At 42.3% G+C, this 21166-nt stretch overlaps 2 protein-coding genes across 2 annotated transcripts; one reads left to right on the top strand and one right to left on the bottom strand.

The window, feature by feature from the left end:
- Positions 1 to 2759: 2759 nt before the first annotated feature.
- Positions 2760 to 13750, top strand: haao (3-hydroxyanthranilate 3,4-dioxygenase). Its single transcript, XM_075483469.1, has 10 exons — positions 2760 to 2965; positions 3148 to 3226; positions 4152 to 4235; positions 4419 to 4525; positions 6369 to 6458; positions 6554 to 6597; positions 6697 to 6842; positions 7716 to 7784; positions 7866 to 7948; positions 13406 to 13750. The coding sequence occupies exons 1-10, from the start codon at positions 2877 to 2879 to the stop codon at positions 13476 to 13478; spliced, it is 864 nt and encodes a 287-aa protein (XP_075339584.1). The 5' UTR covers positions 2760 to 2876; the 3' UTR covers positions 13479 to 13750.
- On the bottom strand, positions 13605 to 17061 carry LOC142399083 (transmembrane protein 229b-like). The gene is made up of 2 exons (XM_075483484.1): positions 16812 to 17061; positions 13605 to 14668 (listed from the first exon to the last, which is right to left on the bottom strand). Exons 1-2 carry the CDS (start codon positions 16858 to 16860, stop codon positions 14196 to 14198), a joined length of 522 nt encoding a protein of 173 aa, XP_075339599.1. The 5' UTR covers positions 16861 to 17061; the 3' UTR covers positions 13605 to 14195.
- Positions 17062 to 21166: the final 4105 nt, after the last annotated feature.

The raw sequence follows: 21166 nt of genomic DNA on the forward strand, positions 1-21166 counted from the left end.
CAACCATCGTCAAGAGGCGCCGCCTCGCTGATCCCCAAATCACGTGACCACGGAGTTTTTTTTTTTTTTTTAAATACAACTTTATTTTGCTTTACAAGATACAAAAACAGTGCAAAAACATGACAAGTATCATTAATAATAAATGAAGAACAAGTAAGCATACCAAAATAACTACATACATAAGTAGTTTAAATAATAAATGAAGAGAGAGAGAGAGAGAGAGAGAGATAAAGATAGAAAGAGAGAATATACCAGGGATAAGAAAAAATATTTATATTTTGCCCATCGAGAATAAAGTCGAAAATTTCGAGATTAACATTTCAACTTTATTTTCGACATTTCGACTTTATTCTCGACATGTTGACTTTATTCTCGACAGGCAAAATATAAATATTTTTTCTTATGCCTGGCCCTAATACTCTTCCGTACAGGGGACATGAACAATGAGGATTACACTGAGTTAAAGATTTCAAAGTGGGAGACTAGATTTATAGTTTTGATAGCTTTCTTGTTATTAGAGGAGGAAATTGACTTGAAATACATCTGGAGTTCTATCATGAAAGCACAAAAATTGGGTTTCACTTTGGCAAATTTACATTTGAAACAAGATTAATTAAAAAATATTCTTTTTCAGTGGGAGCATCACTCTTTTTAAAACCAAAAATGACATTTTGCAGAAGGAGCTCAAAATCACAGCATATATTATCTAAAATAAATCTACAAATATCTTGCCACAGCTTACGGGTATATTCACATTTCCAAAACAGATGAATAATGGTCTCAGTATGAGTGTCACAAAAGGCACACTTCAGATCAAGATCAACAAAATTGAATTTGATAAAGAATGATTTAACCGGGTAACATCTATGAATAATTTTGAATGACACTTCTTTAGGAACAAGTCCTGCCCCCCTGAGAAATGCCCTGTCCATCCAAAGAAAACTGGCCAGAAAAAAGGCCACGATTTATTATCTCTGTTTGTGTCTTGTGTTGATAGAATAAATGCAGGTGGTGATTTAAAAAAAGCATGTATCTGCAAAGTTTATAGCTTTCTTCATTTTTTTTGTTATCGTGTTTCCTGTTAAAGTTAAATTCAACTTAACACAAATATCTTTTTTAGCGTTCACTTAAACAAACCGTTTACACACTTACAGTTTGCGTACATAAGGAATATGTCCAAAGTAATAATAATACTTTACAGGAGGGTATTTCTGGTCGAGTAGAACCTACATGTCCGAGTTCTAAACTGCTGTGTATTCCAGTGTATCAATGAAAAGTAATATAAGGTTCATTTATTATTATTTATTTATATATAAAAAATGTAATATAAGGTGGACTGAAGAAACCTTGAGGCATTACACTAAAATTGAAATAGATTTGATGGTAATAATCAAATCTGATTCTGATTCTGAACCAATTGCACACATTCTTGCAGCTAGAAACTGAGAAAGACCAAGAAAAGTATTCTTCTAATTTGTGCATTCTTTTTTTTGGCCCTGTTGCTCACTTAATAGCCATAATTCCACAAAGTAATTAAAAGCCAAAGTAAAAATGAGTAAAGAAAATTAAGAAGACAAGGAAATGTTGTCTGTTAAATGTAGAGGTGAAATGGCACAAACACAAGCATTGTGTTATATATACATATATATATACATATTTTATATATATATATATTTTTATATACATATTTTTTATATTTATTTATTTATATTTATATATTTTTTAATATATATTTTTAAAAACTTTTCTAATAATTCCAAAATGCTTATATACACGTTTCGTCTTTATCTATATAATGGTAAACTTCTTGTTTGTTTGGAGGGAAGCTCAGTGTTAAGAGATTGTTGCAGGCATTTTAAGTAACTTTTACCACGTGAACAGCTCCCTCTAGTGGACACATAGTTTTTTTTCATTTTCTGTCATCAGTCTTGACAGCTTGACTATCACCAGTTGCTTACATTCCTTCTAAAAAAAGAAACCCTTAGTTTTTATCTGGCGTAAATAGCACTGCATAGCGTTATTAATTTGTCATTTTGCACTTTTTTTTGTGATGCAGGCCATTTATTAAAAGCAAACAATTGTTGAAAATGATTGACTTCTCTGCCAAAATGTTTTGGTATGCAGCAAGTGTCGAAGTCCGATGTCCATGTGAATAGCAGAAGGCAGGTTTTCTCTGTAGAACGTTGCATTGTAAAAGATGACCAATGTTGCTCACTTCACCTGTCAGTAGTTTTAATGATATGGCCGACCAGCATTGGGTTTCCACGGTCTCACTGAATCTGGATTACACAGTTTTTCACCAGTAAATCTGTAAATCTAAAGATTTTGCTTACCATAACGTGTCCTACAAATATAGATTTACTGCTCATAACACATTAATCTGCCATGTTTAAAGTTGTGCTGTGAGTTTGCTACTTAAATTCTACAACTTTACACAGATACACATACAGTAGAAAAGCCTACTTCAGTACAAAATGTGACATCACACACATATAGTATACATTGATCCATGCCTTACGGAGCGAATACAGAGACTACATCTTCTGTGTTTGACTACCATCATTAAAAGTGTAGCTTGTTTAATGTACGTATGTGAGGAAGCCTAAATTTGACATTGTGTCTTTATTGGTCTGTCTGTTATTTTATCCAGCAAGGATTCTGGTGGGTCTGCGGACACATTACAGTGTTACTTATTATGACAGTGACAGTGCAGGCAAGCTTTCATCTGAGCAGGACAAAGAGCTCCTCCTTTACCCGCTTCCGCCCACTTCTGTATTTTGGACTTTCACTATTAGCACATTTAAACAGCAGAAAGAAAGGCCAGTCACAGGAGGTTAATACTGCAAAACAAATTCCAATCAGTTTAAAAAAAGAAAATGAGCCACCAACCTAGTCTAGTGAATGTGAACAAATGGATTGCAGAAAACCAGAATGCTTTTCTGCCACCAGTCTGCAACAAACTCATGTAAGTAATGTGTTTTGCTTCCATATGAACCACAAATATTGTGTGATTAGAGGGAGTTTTTTTCTGCTAATGTAGATAGTGTGTTATTTAGCAATGTGTGGTTAATTTGACAGTTTTACAAAAACAACAGTAAATGGACATGCAGCAGCAACGAGATTGTTTTGAATTTGTGTTCTTCTCAGGCACTTTTCCCAGTTGCTCATCATGTTTGTTGGAGGCCCTAATACCAGGAAGGATTATCACATAGAGGAAGGGGAGGAGGTGAGAGAGCAATACTGCCTATTCTGTCTTAACTCCAGCACACACACATACACCGATTATTTAAGTTAGCTTCTCCTTACCCTTCACTCTCAGTTCCTCACATGATAATCCCCCCCCCCCCCCCCTTCCCCCTAATAACCAGGGCAAAGTCTACCACAGTGTTGCAACACTTGGTGAAATTATTTTGGCTGGCTGCCACTATTCATTTTTTCTGGGCTCTGATGTTGTTGACGTTTTTTGCTATCAGGACCTTTGAAGTTTGCAGTGTCAAAGTGTAGAGAGATTGTCATCTGACAGGAACTAGCTTTTAATCATTAGTTAAAGTTGTGCGTGACAACCAGACAATCTTTGTTCAGCATATTATTAGCTGTCCCTAAACTGTCCCTTTTTCTTTTCTTTGCATCATTTTGATAATTCACTTTATTTAGTTTTAGTTATATAGTGCCAATTCACAGCAAAAGTTATCTCAAGATACTTTAAAGATATAGTCCAGTTGTAATCAAATCCAGTAGATATCATTGTATAATCCAATTCAATCAAATTAATGAAAATCCAAATAGTCCAATTCAAATGAATAATGCCAATTCATAAAAAGCTGCGTTGCTAGGGAAACAGCTAACAGCTACAAATCTTTCTTTTTCTATTTTTTAATGGAAAGGTTTACTTACAATAACCTTAAAAGCCTATGTTACATACAGACTGATCAACTCAGCTGCTAAAGAAAGCATTCAGTTGACAGGTGCCCAAATAGGCTCGAATCCTCACATTTTAGCACTCCATATTGATGCAGATGTAAACTTCTGGTGCTTATGCTATCCACAACTCAACCACCAACAGTTTGCCCAGAAACCTGTGCGCGTCATGTGCAAACACACTTTCATGAAAAGTACGTAACCTCTTCTGTCTTCCATCCTGTTTTAAGTAGCTGTTCTACCAGCTAAAGGGGGACATGTGTCTGAAGGTGATTGAAAATGGCAAACACAAAGATGTGCACATCAAGGAGGGCGAGGTGAGTTCCATCGTGCTTTTTAACGCATTTCTGATGCTTCCGGTGTGCTTTCTCTATAAATGGAGAACATCTTTAAAGCATCCATTCTTCCTTTTAATGGTTCCTGTTAATGAAAAGAAGGAAACACAACATGCTCTTTTTACAGGCCGTCTGCGTAAACACAGTTTTCTTCCTCATTTTTAGATGTTTCTGCTTCCAGCTCGGATCCCCCACTCGCCTCAGAGACAGGCCAACACCGTCGGGCTGGTGGTGGAGAGGAGACGGCTGCTGACCGAGACTGACTGCCTGAGGTTACTTACTGCACCTCACCCCCCCCCCCCCCCCCCCATATTTCCTATTTAGTGGATAATAGCAGAAAAGTAAGGGCGTGACGTGTACACGAATAACAGGTACACAAGGTTTTGTCATGAGGACTTAAGTGTAGTTTGCAGAATCACACTGACAGATTAAAGACGGAAAGAAAACTTCTTTTCTTTTAGTTGTTCTGATGCATTGCAGAGTAGGTGAGAAGAGAGTGTGGTTTTACCTCTAAATGGTGCTAATGTAATCTTCAGTATTCCATACCTGTGTGAAAAAATTACAATCACGAAGTTGAAAGAAGTAAAAAAAACCTCAACGTGGCAAAACGTAACCACCAACATGCGTCAAATAACAAGTTCAAATCGACTGTTCTTCCCTCATGAACCATGGTAAGCTGAGTGTGTGCACCTTTTGGAAAGATCTGATTACGAACATTAAAGGGATAGTTCGCCTCTTTTGACATGAAGCTGTATGACATCCCATATTAGCAATATTATTTATGAACATTTTCTTACCCCCTGCTGCGTCCTGTGGCGCTGGTGAAGGTAGTTCATTTTCTCTCTATTTTCTCTCCCTTCGTATCACTGCCTGCTGTGTAGACCGAAGTGCAGACCGAAGTGCAGACCGAGGAGTAAACACTGTAACAGGCGCGGCTGTCGGCAGGTGGCAGCACGCATTGTTATGAAGGGAGGCAAAAATAGCGCCAAGCGATTGTGAGGTCTGACTTTTTCTGGACGGATAATTTTGTGATGCAAATGTATTACTCTTTTGAACGCATATTGTTTTGAGAAGCAAAACACTTTATTTTTGTGACCCCAGCCAACTAGCCGCACTACCTTCGTCAACGCCAAAACGAGGCCGGAACTCTGCTCACAGGACGCAGCAGGGGGTAAGAAGATGTTCATAAATGATGTTGCTAATATGGGATGTCATACAGCTTCATGTCAAAAGAGGCGAACTATCCCTTTAATTAGTCAGAAAACGTCATCTGAGTAAAAAATACAGACAAATCCACCGTGCTTAAACAAACCTTATTTGTTAACGAAACACACTAATTAATCATTTACAAATCTGATGGTAAAATAAAGCAAATCCTTGGGTTTGATAAATGGGTTAGATTTCTTTTGGCTGCAAAAACCTCAAACAGCAATTTTTCTTGTAGTTGAGGATCATGTTCGAGAGGATTTTAGTTTATTTAAACTCACCATATGGTTTGTTGCAAATAACAAAAGTGGAAGTCCTCCCTAATAACCCACTGGCACAAAGAAAATAAAAAAATACAGAGAATAAAGAGCAAGTGGTCGGATTAATCATGTCTATCAATGTCGCAGGCAAACTGTAACCACTGGCCATCATCAGATCCGACACACACCTGTTTCTACTAGTACAGGATGCTGATTGGTTGAAACTTTTGTGTTTCAGCCACAACATACATAACATATTAAGATGAGGATAGCTCACCTGAAATAACTCCGCAGGATTTTTTGTTGGGTTCAGGTCTTATCTCTGACTCTGAAATGGATTTACTAAAGTATTTCATCTTTAGTCACTCTGACATAATGGTGTAAAATATGGGTTAAATAAGGGGGGAAATGTAACCCTTAATGATGGTGAGATATGCAGGTTTAAAAGCCCCAAATAATGACCATCACTATCACCTTCTTCCGTGATAGTGGCTGATGTTCACAGGCTGATGTTTACTGTTGGTACAAAGACTTTCTGTTCTGCATCTCTGCCCTGGAGAACAATGAAGTCCAGTGTTTTATGTAGAGCTGCACACATGTTTAAGTGGCTCAAAGCAGTACCAACGATAGTGTATGTTGTTTCTTTCAGGTACCACGTGGACAACACCACAGACACCCTGTTTGAAAGATGGTTCTACTGCCAGGATCTAGGAACCCAGTTGGTACCAATAATCAAAGAGTAAGACGTACAGTATTCCCTTCTGTACACACGGTGTCCATTACGTCATACAATCAGTTTTTATGCAGATGGTTGGGTTGGTCTTTCACTTGCAGATTTATGGCATCGAAGCAGTGCAAAACAGGAAAACCTGATCCAAGTGAGTTGTTTATAAATGATTCCAGGTGCTCTCTATCTATTCTGAGGACTTGTGCTTTTAAACATTAAATGGCTGCCTTGTGAATCTTTGGATGAACAGACGAAGTCTTCAGAGAGCCTCCGTTCCAGTTGAACACCATGAACGTGATGTCACCATTCTCCTTCAAAGACTGGCTGGGAAAACAGAGGTCGTCCCTCGGCAACGGCAGCCACGTCAACATGTTTGGAGTCCAGTTTGAGACCGAGGTGCTCAGTCATACTTTTTAGGGGGAAAGTTGTCCATTTTTAGGTAGAAAAGTATTTTGTAAAAAGACTTTTTCACTCAGACTAAACTCTTGTTTATGTTGATTAGGCAAAGTTCAACATTCGGGCAAAAAATTTATATGTTGTTACTTCAGAAGCAGGTTCAATAGAGGCAATGATATACTAATGGCAGATGTTATTCTCCTCCTTGAGAATACTTTGTGTTGTTTGCCTAAAAGATCCAACTCAGAGGCCGTTACTTCAACAATTTTTACGTTCTGGTCGTGTCTTGCCGTCAAATAAATGTTTCCTAAGTTATAATTAATTAATCTTAATTGAAACTTTTTGCTGCATACTAGTATTTAGGATATGTAAGGTTTCCTAATTTTTTTTCAAACAGATGACTACCAGATAACGGCTTCATAGCATTAAGAAGGTGAACAGCTTGGCTGTCACAAGAATATTGGAAAAACATGTTTGAAACTCCTGAAATGAAAGTACAACAGCACGTTGAGCATCAGTGGGTAACAGGTGAAAGGTTCCTTGTATTTCATCCGTCGTCAGCGTCGTTGATATTTCCGCTCATTGTTGATTAAGCCACACGCAGATGCTGGGATTTAGTTCCATCATATTTAAACATGGCACCTGTTTCTTCTATTACTGCAAATTGAGAGGTGGGCTCACAGCCACATACAGAACAGCCGTTGCTTCACAGAAAGGCTCTTGCTTACGTTCAAACTCGTGAGGTGACGGTGTTACCCAATGCACCACTATGCCAACATTAAAATGTATTTTCTTGGGTGGGATTGAACTTCCAAGGCAAGGCAAGGTTGCAACGTGTTGAAATACTTCACAAGATTCTAATGTTGCCAACAGGTAATGGTGTTTGGACCTGGGCTAACAGAGACATCGGTGCTGCAAACTGATGTGTGGATTTGGCAACAGGTACCGTTTGGTACAGTACCATCAGTCATTGCCATTATATGCTTCCTCCCTCTATGTTTTTCTCCTCTCTCTTTTACACAGGAGGGATCTTCAAGAGTAACTGTGGCTGAGCAGGAGTTTGCTCTTTCTGCAGGAGACAGCTTACTCATCCCTGAGCAGAGCCAGTAAGTCAGTGATATCAAAGGGATAGTTCGCCTCTTTTGACATGAAGCTGTATGACATCCCATACTAGCAATATTATTTATGAACATTTTCTTACCTCCCGATGCGTGCTGCGAGCCGAGTTCCGGCCTCGTTTTGGCGTTGACGAAGGTAGTCCGGCTAGTTGGCTGGGGCCACAAAAATAAAGCATTTTGCTTCTCAGAACAACATGCGTTCAAAAGAGTAATACATTTGCATCACAAAATCGTTCTACAGAAAAAGTCAGACCTCACAATCGCTTGGCGCTATTTTCTCTCGCTTCGTATCACTGCCTGCCATGTAGACCGTGCAGACCGAAGTGCAGACCGAAGAGTGTAACAGGCGCGGCTATCGGCAGGTGGCAATCCCGGAGTGATACAAGGGAGAGAAAATAGCGCCAAGCGATTGTGAGGTCTGACTTTTTCGTGCACAACGATTTTGTGATGCAAATGTATTACTCTTTTGAACACATATTGTTTTGAGAAGCAAAACGCTTTATTTTTTTGGCCCCAGCCAACTAGCCGGACTACCTTCGTCAACGCCAAAACGAGGCTGGAACTCTGCTCACAGGACGCAGCAGGGGGTAAGAAGATGTTCATAAATGATGTTGCTGATATGGGATGTCATACAGCTTCCTGTCAAAAGAGGCGAACTATCCCTTTAACACCTGTTGGCAAGCTGTAAAAAGACCATAAAACTAACTTCCCAGATAATCCAACATTTTTTTGTTTTTTTTCAAGGATGTTGTGTGAAAGTGTAGTGTTGTGGAAGTTGCCTTTAGGCGAAAAGATGAGCCGAAAACTTCTCACATTAAGACTCTGTGAGTCGCGTTTATTAACTGACCAAAAACTGACAGTTCCAACTGGTAGTTCCAACTGACAGTTCCAACTGACAGTTCCAACTGACAGCTCGCGCATCAACAGAACAGCTGTTATCATGAAACGTCACCGGATCTCTTAAAGAGACCGCAACTATTAAATGCATCATAACATTCAAGACAATGAACCGCACAACATTAAAGACGATGAACCAACAACATAACAGATAACAGAACACATATAAGAAAGTGAATTATGCCGTCAGTGTTGAGAGCACTACACATGCCCCCCCAGAATTCACTCTAACAGAAAACCTGAGAAAAAATATCAACGGCGTGGGGGGCGAATCAAATGTCCAGTGCGGCTCCACCGAATTTGAGAGTGCGGAACCGCCCCCTCAGTGGCTGTCTGTGGGGCTCCCCTGCGGCATGGTCGAGGGGCAGGAGGAACGGAAAGGGGGGGCCTAGTCAGAGGCCGTCCCCGTTTTGGGGGCTGCGCCAACTCAACTGGCCTGGCCAGATCAAGGTGAGTTGGTTTAAGGCGGTCCACAGAAATACACTCCGGTTTGCCCCCAATGTCCACCACAAAGTGCTTGTCCCCAGTTTCCACAACACGGAAAGGGCCCTCGTAAGGCGGACGGAGAGGTCCGCGGTGCCCATCCACACGAATGAAAACATACCCGGCAGACTGTAGGCCACTGGGGACGTGAGAGTTTGGTAGACCATGGCAGGAGGTAGCAAGTGGAGCAAACAGCTTGGCATCGTCTAACAGGCTGGAGCGCTGGAGTGTGGCTGACCAAGGGGTCGTGGTGCTGGGGACGAAATCCCCGGGGACCCGCAGTGGCTGACCGTAGACCAGCTCTGCAGAGGAGGCCTGGAGGTCTTCCTTCGGCGCTGTCCTGATGCCCAGCATGACCCATGGGAGCTTGTCAGCCCAGGAACTGTCCTTCAGGCTGGCACGCAGGGAGGCTTTCATGGACCTGTGAAATCGTTCACAGAGGCCATTGCTCTGGGGGTGGTAGGCCGTGGTGCGGTGGAGTTTAACTCCCAAGCTCCCTGCGACAGCGTTCCAAAGCTCGGAGGTAAACTGAGCGCCACGGTCTGAGGAGATGTCTGAAGGGGCGCCAAAACGGGACACCCAGGTGCCAATAAATGCCCGTGCCACGTCCGCTGATGTTGTGGATGACAGTGGAACAGCCTCTGCCCACCGTGTGGTCCTGTCGACCATAGTGAGTACATGAGTGTAACCCTGCGAGGGTGGAAGTGGGCCAACTAGGTCGATGTTGATGTGGTCGAAACGTCGTTCAGGCACTTGAAATTGTTCTAGTGGCGCTTTGGTGTGGCGGTGTACTTTGGCACGTTGGCACTCCACACAGGTGTTCGCCCAGTCCCTCACGTCCTTTTTAAGTCCGTGCCACACAAACTTTGCTGCCACCAGCCATTGTGAGGCCTTGGTTCCGGGGTGTGAGAGGCTATGGATGGCGTCGAAAACAGGCCGCCTCCACTTTGCAGGCACAACAGGCCTAGGGGAGCCCATAGAGATGTCGCAAAGCAGAGTGGTGCCAGCGTCGTCGAATGCCACATCCTGAAGCTGCAGCCCAGTAGCGGATGAACGGCAAGCCTGCACGTCCGGGTCTGTGGCCTGCTCCGTTGCCATGCTGCCGTAGTCCAAACCGAGGTGGACCGCCCTCGCAACAGCACGGGAGAGGCAGTCTGCAACCTGGTTGTGCTTCCCAGAGAGGTGTGCAATGTCCGTCGTGAACTCTGAGATGTAAGTCAGCTGCCGCTGTTGCCTGCCGGACCATGGCTGAGTGACTTTGGACATGGCGAAGGTCAGAGGCTTGTGGTCCACAAAAACGGTGAACTGGCGTCCTTCCAGCAGTGAACGAAAGTGTCGGATGGCGAGGTACACTCCAAGTAGCTCCCGGTCGAAAGTGCTATACTTCCGTTCACTGGGACGTAACTGCCTGCTGAAAAAGGCGAGAGGCTGCCAAGCTTTACCCACCCACTGCTCGGGAACCGCACCGACCGCGTAGTCCGAGGCGTCCGTGGTAAGTGGGATTGGGGCAGAGGAGGCGGGATGGGCCAACATGGCAGCCTTAGCCAGGGCTGTCTTAGCGTCCACAAAAGCCTTGTCTCTTTCCGGGTTCCAGTCCACAGTGTGTTTAGGCTTGGCACCTTTCAGAGCCTCGTACAGGGGCCGCATGGTTTGGGCAGCCCTGGGGAGAAAACGGTGGTAAAAGTTAACCATGCCAAGGAACTCCTGTAAGGCTCTGACAGTGACTGGGCATGGAAAAGTGGTGATGGCCTCCACTTTTGACGGAAGGGGAACAACCCCGTCCTTCGTGACTCTGTGCCCCAGAAAGTCTATGGTGGACCGACCGAACTCGCACTTGGCTGGATTGATGATGAGCCCGTGGTCGGTAAGTCGCTCGAACAGAGTGCGAAGGTGCGAAAGGTGCTCTGGAGGTGATGAACTGGCCACGAGGATGTCGTCAAGGTACACAAACAGAAAAGGCAGATCCCGTAACACAGAGTCCATGAGCCGCTGGAATGTTTGAGCAGCATTTTTGAGCCCAAATGGTGTGCGCAGGAACTCAAACAAACCAAACGGTGTGATTACAGCTGTTTTTGGAATGTCGCGAGGGTGTACGGGCACTTGATGGTATCCTCTGATCAGGTCCACCTTCGAAAACATGACCTTGCCAGCCAGGTGCGCTGAAAAATCCTGGATGTGCGGCACTGGGTAGCGGTCAGGCGTTGTCGCGTCGTTGAGCCGTCGGTAGTCCCCGCAAGGACGCCAGCCCCCCCCTGGTTTGGGGACGAGGTGTAGGGGAGAGGCCCAAGGACTGTTGGAGCGTCGAACAATCCCCAGGCGCTCCATGGACTCGAACTCTGTCTTGGCTACGGCAAGCTTGTTCGGCTCGAGGCGTCGAGCGCGGGCGTACACAGGTGGGCCAGTGGTGTCGATGTGGTGCTCTACACCGTGCTTGGCTGTAGAAGAGGAGAAAGTGGGCTGGGTGAGTGCTGGAAACTCGGCGAGCAGCCGTTGGAAACTGTCCGTGACAGAGAGCAGGCTGGAGAGGTGTTCTGCGCCAGAGTCGCTGAGCGCGCAGGCATAAGAACAGAAAGTGACGGCGTCGATCAAGCGCTGATTTTTAACGTCCACTAACAGTCCAAATGCACACAAAAAATCTGATCCTAAGAGGGGAACAGCGACTTTGGCAGTCACAAAGTCCCAGCCGAAGCATTGGCCGTCAAAACACATTTCAACATGCCTTGTGCCGTATGTACGGATAGGGCTTCCATTGGCGGCTTCCATGGGGGGGCCGTGGGTGTCAGCCACCACGTCCACCTGTGAAGCAGGAAGTAGACTCCGCTGTGCCCCTGTGTCGCAGAGGAATCTCCGGCCGGAGATGGAGTCGTGGATGAAGAGCAGCCCGCCGGCATGGCCGACGCTCACGGCCACTAGTGAGCGCCGGCCTTGGCGTTTCCCGCTCCACTGAAGCTGCATGGAGAGCGGCATCGTTTGGCCTTGGGGCCAAACCTGGCATGGTAGTAGCACACACCTGAAGACTGCTGCCGACGCGGGGCTGCTGCTGCGATGAGCATGTGATCATCAGATATTTCTGATACAGCAACAGCACCAGCAGGAAGAAGGGCAGCTGCGCAGGGCTGTTGACTAGCCAGAAAACACTTGTCAGCCTCAGCAGCCAGTTCTCTACAATCAGTGCTGGCAGTGTTGGCCAAAGCAGCTCTCACATGAGCAGGCAGTTGGCGCAGGAAAAGGTGGAGGAAAAGGAAATCTGGCTTGTTGTCACCGAGCAGATCGAGCATTCGGTCCATTAGCTCTGAGGGCTTGCTGTCACCGAGCCCTTGAAGAGAGAAAAGCCTGCTAGCCCTCTCTGTGTCAGATAGTTCGAATGTTTTCAGTAAGTATTCTTTCAGAGTTTCATACTTTCTCGTCAGAGGAGGACGTTTAAGAAGGCTCACTACTCTCGATGCCGTAGAACTTCCGAGGGCAGATACCACATAGTAGTATTTCGTTTCGTCGGCCGTTATCTGACGCAAGGCAAACTGTGCCTCAGTCTGAGCGAACCAGGCAGAAGAAGACGATTCCCAGAATTCGGGGAGCTTGAGAGACACAGCGTTTGCGGTCATGGCGATCTGGATACGTCCAGTAAACAAACGTCGGGGTCACCAGTGTGGAAGTTGCCTTTAGGCGAAAAGATGAGCTGAAAACTTCTCACATTAAGACTCTGTGAGTCGCGTTTATTAACTGTTCAAAAACTGACAGTTCCAACTGGTAGTTCCAACTGACAGTTCCAACTGACAGTTCCAACTGACAGCTCGCGCATCAACAGAACAGCTGTTATCATGAAACGTCACCGGATCTCTTAAAGAGACCGCAACTATTAAATGCATCATAACATTCAAGACAATGAACCGCACAACATTAAAGACGATGAACCAACAACATAACAGATAACAGAACACATATAAGAAAGTGAATTATGCCGTCAGTGTTGAGAGCACTACAGTGTGACCAATAATGATGCATTTAATGTTTCGTTTCGTTTTTTTCTTCGAAAACAAGCACTGTATGTGGCTTCTCGTGTTGCAGATACCAGTGGAAGAGAGATGAAGGGACAGTTGCCTTGCTTGTCATCCAAAATCCTGAGCGGAAGAGATCCTAGTTATCAGCTCGCATGAAAATCGGCTCCATATTTGGAGGAGGCCTTAACTCTTCACAGAGAGATGTTCATTTAAATGTATTGTCCTGAAACACAATAAGTTCTGTAACAGCTGCTCTAATCGGGGTTTGGTGTAATTGTTGCTGAACGTGAGCATTATGCCGTCTCAGTGTTAATGAGCAGACGATGCATTTGAAACTATTCCAACATTTATTTTGTCATTGCATGTCACTACATGTACATATAATTAGAAGAAAATTAAATACAAATATGTGACCCATTTGTGAGTCTTTGTTTTTTTTTGCATGTCCTCTGTGACAGACAATACAATCGAGTTAAAACTTTTCTTCATACTCAGCCTCCTTGAAGTTGGAAACATGGTGGAATAACACAAGATTAAACTTGTACCAGGTATGCAACCCAGTTGCCAGATGAAAACAATGCTTTGCACCGACAGCTTCCCAGATCTTTACTTAAGGGGCCTTTTCCTGGGAAATGATTCAGGTGGAGTCTGAGCTAATACATCTGTTCACATCCAAAAATGTACTTTCCTGCACACATTTGTTCACTTCAGTGAGGGGAAACACATTGGCATTTTTTTCAATTTTTTTAATGTGATACTTTAAAACACAGTAGTGTGGCATTTCTTTCAATAAACAATAATATAAGTGTTTTGTGGGTGGTGTTGGAAGCATATAGCTTGATGATCATGTTTTTATTTCAGTTGTGCAATCTTATCCTTCGAGTATTCTTGATTACATACTGCTCTGCTATAAATGCTGCCACAGCCCAGGGCAGCGCATACTCGAGAGTCACCAGCCCTGCCAGATTGTACCGATAACCCGAGTAATCCCAGGGACAGGCCCCCAGCAGCCGCAGCCCAGCACCCCAGCTGAACTCCCACAGGTAGATGAAGAGAGTGTAGGCCGTCAGTCTCGCAGGCAACGGGTGATGCTGAGCCAGCAGCAGGGCGCTCAGACCCTCCATTAGGTAGATTGCAGTGGCGTACATAGGCAGGGCCCAGAGGCTGCTGTGACCCGCCAGTCTTCTGTCCTGGGTGCTGAACCAGTCACACACAGCAGTGAAGGCCACCTCACAGAGGCAGCCGTGCAGAGCATACACATAGAGTCGAACTAAGGCGGAGACTGGCTGAATGGGGCTACTGAGCAGCACTTCATCTTCAACACCAATCCCTGCCATAAAGAAAAATAAATGACAATTTTGGCCCATTTGTGTTTTTTTTTTGTTTTTTTTCCCAAATAAGATATTTAGTACGGTCACAAAATGTCATGCGATGGCAAGCAGTTTTAAGAAAATAGTGCCATGTTTCATTTATGTTTTCTGATAGAACACAACTGTATGTAAGCACTCAATACAAATACATTCACTATACAGACACATACGCTCGATATATAAAAATACATATATTTTTACCAGAAAGGTGTTTGCTGCACAAACTTTATGGAATGGGAGAGACATTCATTGATGATCGGTCAGTTATACACTGCAAAAAATAGGGGTCTTCAAACAAGATAAAAAACACTAAAACTAAGGGAAAAGGGACTCAAAACAAGTGAAAAAATCTGTCCATGCAGCAAGATAATTTGACTTGGCAAGATTTCTTAAATTAAGATTGTAGGAGTCTTGTTTCTAGATTGAACAAAGGCAGTTTTGTGAACAAACATTTGTCATATGCTTCAAATCCAAGGAATAAAGTGTGTTTTCAGATATTTTCTGTTTGACTCTTGAATCAAGCATGTTGAGTTTGTTATTGAATCTTAAAACAAGATTTAATTTGATGAGACTTTGGAGGAGAAACGTGATACATCTCATTTCAAGTGTTAATTGTCTCATTTTATGATTCCCTGCCTGTTTGAGACAAAAAAGTTAAGTTTTGCTTGATATAAGATTATACTGTTAAGTTGAAGACTTAAAAGAAGAAATTAATTCTTAAAACAAGAAAAAATATCTACCACTTCTAAATGTAAGGTTTTTTTTCTTGGTAAAAACCAAATAGTTTGCAGTGTATGAGGGTAAAAAGTCGCCATATTCTAAAGAACAAGTGTGTCCTAGCCCTGAAAAGTCCATTTTCAGAGTTTGCCCAAAATACATTTATCATTTTCCACGGGAAAAGAAATCCCATGAATTTTGGATGAAGCATTACAGATCATCTGCCAAAAATCTCGGCCACTTCAGTGCCAGGTGGAATGAATAAAGGTGCCCGCTACTGAACCACATCAAAGACTGCGGACACAGTTCTGCTAGTCCGCTAAGCTAAAGACAAAAATAGCTTTTTTGTGCACAATTTTTCTATTTCTGTTTTTCAATTTTATTTCATGTAACGAATGGAATTACTGATGTGACGGATTTCTAAAAAAATTCAGCAAACAATAAACAATCTAAGTTTTTTTTCCTGTGAATTTTTCCTGCTGTCTTCTCCTCAAACGGACACATTCTATAGTATAAGTCCGTACAATGTAACTGGAAAAACACTCACACACATTTTGTTCTCTTTCATGAACGTAAAACATGGTGATAAAAGAAAGGATTTAATTTGGAAACTGCTGCACCAACACAGCTCTCCAATAGAAACAAATTACATTTTGTGCTGGATAGAATTAGCATTTCAGACATTATTTTTTTATTAAAAATCATATTTTAAGCTCTTGATAATGAAATTCTCTGGTATCCATGTATATCTGTCATAATAGATTATATTTAACACTATGTTTTATGTGTATCTGTAATGTATATCTGTAATAATAGATTAAACATTATGTTTTCTGTGTATCTGTAATTTATATCTGTAATAATAGATTAGATTAAACACTATGTTTTATGTGTATCTGTAATGTGTATCTGTCTTTGCTCCAATTGTTAAACAGTGGCTGACAAAAAGGTGGATTAAATTTTGATCAGAATTTCACCGGCAGTATTCGTTTTATTATTCGTCGGAGTTTTCCTCCCTTCATTACGCTTCCGGAGTGCAGCTTGCACATTCCACTTTTGTTTCTCATTCACGGGAGACACAGGATTAGCAGTCTAATAGCCCTACTTAACAAGGCTTGGAAAATCTTCAGTGGGTTTTCACTCTGAACTAGAAAACAAAGTCATTTATCCACGCTTATCTGCTCGGTGACTTCTGCTGCAAATGATTTCTCCTCAGACAGCAATGCAAAAAAACTATAGCTTACCACTAGCACTAAACTCAACTCCATTATCAAATTATTAAACTCACTGCAATAAAAAAAAAAGATGGAAAGACAACAAATGGCACCTGGAGCGTTGAAGCATTATAAACTATTTTAAAATCAGATTAATGATAATAACTCTCACCTCTGTCATTCGTCCCCCGAGCGCTCACTGTTAGTTTTCTCTCCCTCATCCCTGGTCAGTATATGGGTCTCTGTACCTTTGTAATCCCTCTGCTTCCTTATGTGTGTGTGTGTGTGTGTGGATCTTAGGCTAAACATTAAGCTGTTCCATGTTATCAGAGTGAGACGGTGATGTCTCTGTCAGAGGATAAAACCATGAACTAAGGAACGAATGATCCAGGCACCAAACCTGGACCCCCTGAGGAAAAAGTGTGCATGTGTATTGATTCAATTGGGCCTGCATGAATGTTCTCTTTCAGGCATACAGTGAGTGTGCAAATAAGTTTATTGATGTGGTGTCAAAGGCAAACTTGACAGTTTGTATTAGACACAGAAGTTCTGTATAACACTGTAGATGAGTCACGTGGGTCATATTGGGGGTTATCAGTGAGCCACAATACATGGGTGTGTAAGCAGGAGCAGCTTGTCAAACATATGCATGTATTGATAGGCAGATGTAACTGCTCTGACGCTCCATTTAAATCACTCTTTTTAAATTTACACTGGTTATACTTTCCCAAACTGAAACAAACCTGAAAAACTGTGATCATCCTGCCATTAAAAACGCTACTCTGAAGAAAATATGGAGCATGCTTGTCAATATCTCCCACACAGTAATCTGGCAAAGGCCAGAGTATTTTTGTTTACATCTTAGTATAAATACATCATATCATACTTGAGGTTCTCCTTTCAGTGGGAGCCTCTACAAAAAAGCTGCTAAATGCATCTGTTGCCTCCTGAGTTTTTCAGTTGATTTTCATCTCCAACATTTCATTAACACCTATAAGATCAGATTTCGTGTTGAAGTCCTTTCATATACTTGTGCTAAATTAACACTTAGTACGTAATGAAAGAGGCTCAGAAGCTTTAAAATCCCTGCACATTTCAATCGATGAGTGAATGAAACACTGTGCTGAGCGCGTTGCAAAACGGTGTTTTCATGAAAGTTGATCATATTTGCAAATTCACATTTCTGCTCCTATCAGTATGAAATGTAATCCTTTAAGTTTTCTTCAATACTTCAATGGATTCCCTCAGCTGTACTTTTTGTTTAGGCTAATGAGCGTTTGTTAGCGTGCAATCAAATTAATCACACACACACCTCACCCCACTCCTGTTTGCATAAATAAATCCTATCTCAGCTGCTACAATATCAATAGACTAATTAGTTTTGTCCAGCTATAGCTTTTATTTCTGATATTTTATGTTATCAAATGGACAGACATAATAATATTTCATCTTCCTCTCAATAATCCCCACTACCTTTTCTAAATATAAATATATAAGAGTCAGCTCTAAGAAAGCTGTCACCACACACACACACACACCATCAAAGGGGCTGCAGATTCGCAGTAGTTTCGCACTTGTATTGCATATAGTGTGGCCATAAAGTGTCTCTAAGAGCAGGTGTTGACGTTTTGTGTTTGTTCTGTGTGTACTACCATAAAACAGTTGGTCTGATAGCAGACCTCTCGATCAGAGTCCAGTGAGTCCAACAAACACATCTGTGGGCCAATGAAAGGGAACTGAACTGCTGTCAGGAAGTCAGTGACCATTAGGTTACTGAGCCACAAAGGTTGGACGGTGTTGAACATCGTGGCTCTGTGTGTGATGCTTCGTTGTGTACGTAGCTGTTCCCAAAGAATGTTTGGTTAGAGAAATTAGGATTCTCCCTGTTGCAAAAGTGGTGGCTTGTTGCTTTTGTATGCTTCTGTGTACCGTGTTGGAGTTGTTCTGTTATACTGAACCAAATGCAACCAAATTAAATTCAAATTAACTACGAGAGAACATGGATGGATGACATGAAAGTTTGTGAACAGAAGCTAACGGTGAGATGAGATGCAATGAGGTCCGACAGGAAGCATCAAGAAAAAAAATACATAACGTAACTTGAATTAATTAGAATAGGGGCTGACCTCTGACCATAAATAGAATAAGAAAGTATATGAGAGATGATTAGTTGCATGAAGATTGAGTAAAATTGGGCAGAGCTGGATTAAGTGAAGTGAGTTAAATTCTAATCTAAGAGTTTCCTCAGTTATCCATCCTTACCAGTGTGAGAACATGTCAAATATGATTTTACCAGAATACAGGTGTGTATCAAACAGCAAAAATGATCAGTTAGGTGTCACTTCAAGTCAGTTCAATACAATGTTGCTTATATAGTATAGTAATTCACAACAAAAAATAATATTGAGTCACTCAATTTGTAAAGACGCAGTCAAATTAGAATGCAATTGAATCCAGACAAAACTCATACTGGCAGCTGGTTCCACAAGAGAGAGACCTGATAACTGAAAGCTCTGACTCTCATACTACTTTTAGAAACTCTAGAAACCACAAGTAAGCCTGCTCCCAGAGAGCAAAGTTCTTGGTTGGGAAAATACTGAACCATGAGGTCTTTAAGATATGATGGAGCCTGGTTATTAAGAGCTTTACACACCATATTGCCAAAAGTATTAACTCATCCATCCAAATAACTAAATTCAGGTGTTCCATCGCTTCCATGGCCCCAGGTGTATAAATTCAAGCACCTAGGCATGCAGACTGCTTCTACAAACATTTGTGAAAGCATCTGCTGAGGCGCATAGTGCGCAGAGGTCGCCAACTTTCTGAAGTGTCAATCGCTATAGACCTCCAAACTTCATGTGGCCTTCAGATTAGCTCAAGAACAGTGCGTAGAGAGATTCATGGAATGTGTTAACATGGCCGAGCAGCTGCATACAGCAGTGGACTGTATGGACGAGTCTGGGTTTGGCGGTTGCCAGGAGAACGGTACTTGTCTGACTGCATTGTGCCAAGTGTAAAGTTTGGTGGAGGGGGGATTATAATGTGGGGTGGAGGGGGGATTATAATGTGGGGTTGTTTTTCAGGAGCTGGGCTTGGCCCCTTAGTTACAGTGAAAGGAACTCTGAATGCTTCAGCATACCGAGAGATTTTGGACGATTTCATGCTCCCAACTTTGTGGAAACAGTTTGAGGATGGCCCCTTCCTGTTCAAATATGGACCAGTGCGCAAAGCAAGGTCCATAAAGACATGGATGGATGAGCGAGTTTGGTGTGGAAGAACCTGACTGGCCTGCACAGAGTCCTGACCTCAACCTGATAGAACACCTTTGGGATGAATTAGAGCAGAGACTGCGAGCCAGGCCTTCTGTCCAACATCAGTGTCTGACCTCACAGATGTGCTTCTGGAAGAATGGGCAAAAATTCCCATAAACACTCCTAAACCTTGTGGAAAGCTTGCTTTGAAGAGTTAAAGCTGTTAAAGGTGCAAAGGGTGGGCCGAAGTCATATTAAATGGATTATGGATTAAGAATGGGATGTCACTTAATTCATATGCGTTTTAAAGGCAGATAAATGAATACTTTTGGCAATATAATATATATATATATTTGGCTATGTAAGTAGAAGGATCTTGAATTATTTCTGGATTAAAAGGGGAGCCAATGGGTGGTTGGTGGCGTAGTGGGTTAAGCAGGCGCCCCATGTACAGAGTTCTCGCTGCAGCTACAGCTGGCCCCGGTTCGAGTCCCACATCAAATCAAATCAAACTTTATTTATTTAGCACCTTTCATACTGAAAAGCAGCACAAAGTGCTTTACATAATAAAATCAATAATCAAATCAATTCATGCATAAACTCACACACAACATCATACTGCACACATACCACCCCCCAACATGAGCAACATCAATATCAACAACAATCAACATTAAAATCTGGCTTGACGCTGAAGTGAGGAAACGGTATCTTGGGGATCTGTCCACACCGGGAGCCAGCCCACCAATGACCACAGAGGCCGCCACCACGGGGAACCGCCCAGATCAGTGCAGGCCGGCATCCACATCCCAGCCAGGGCCAGGATCCCCCTGCCACCCCGAACCAGGGCGATCTCCACAGCAATGACCCCACAGACCGAGTGGGCATAGTCCCCGGTGTGGAAGATCCCCATGAGGAAAAACACTGGATAAATAAGTGTATAATAAGTATATAATAAAATAATTTAAAAAATAATAATAAATAAATAAATAGATATTTTAAATAATGGATGAATAGATAAAAGTAAACTAAAACAAAACAAACAAAAATAATTAAATAAACAAATAAAATAATATATATAATAAATACATAAATAAATAAAATAAATTCAGCTGTGAGCTAAACTAAAAAGGTAGGTCTTGACCAGAGGTACCAGAGGACCTCAGGGTCCGCGAGGGCTCATAATTTAAAAGCAGATCAGATAGATAAGAAGGCCCAAGACCATTAAGACATTTACAAACAACTAAAAGAACCTTAAAATCAATCCTGAAATGCA

The sequence above is a fragment of the Odontesthes bonariensis genome, chromosome 2 (genome assembly GCF_027942865.1).
Source record: "Odontesthes bonariensis isolate fOdoBon6 chromosome 2, fOdoBon6.hap1, whole genome shotgun sequence".
In the NCBI taxonomy this organism is placed as follows: domain Eukaryota; kingdom Metazoa; phylum Chordata; class Actinopteri; order Atheriniformes; family Atherinopsidae; genus Odontesthes; species Odontesthes bonariensis.

Bases quoted from the DNA above. Each gene is read 5' to 3' on its own strand.
- LOC142399083 (XM_075483484.1), bottom strand. From the start codon at position 16,860: ATGAGGGAGAGAAAACTAACAGTGAGCGCTCGGGGGACGAATGACAGA. The intron at 14,669-16,811 runs GTGAGAGTTATT...TCTTTATGGCAG, and splicing joins TCGGGGGACGAATGACAGAG to GGATTGGTGTTGAAGATGAA.
- haao (XM_075483469.1), top strand. From the start codon at position 2,877: ATGAGCCACCAACCTAGTCTAGTGAATGTGAACAAATGGATTGCAGAA. The intron at 4,236-4,418 runs GTGAGTTCCATC...CCTCATTTTTAG, and splicing joins TGCACATCAAGGAGGGCGAG to ATGTTTCTGCTTCCAGCTCG. The intron at 6,598-6,696 runs GTGAGTTGTTTA...TTGGATGAACAG, and splicing joins AACAGGAAAACCTGATCCAA to ACGAAGTCTTCAGAGAGCCT.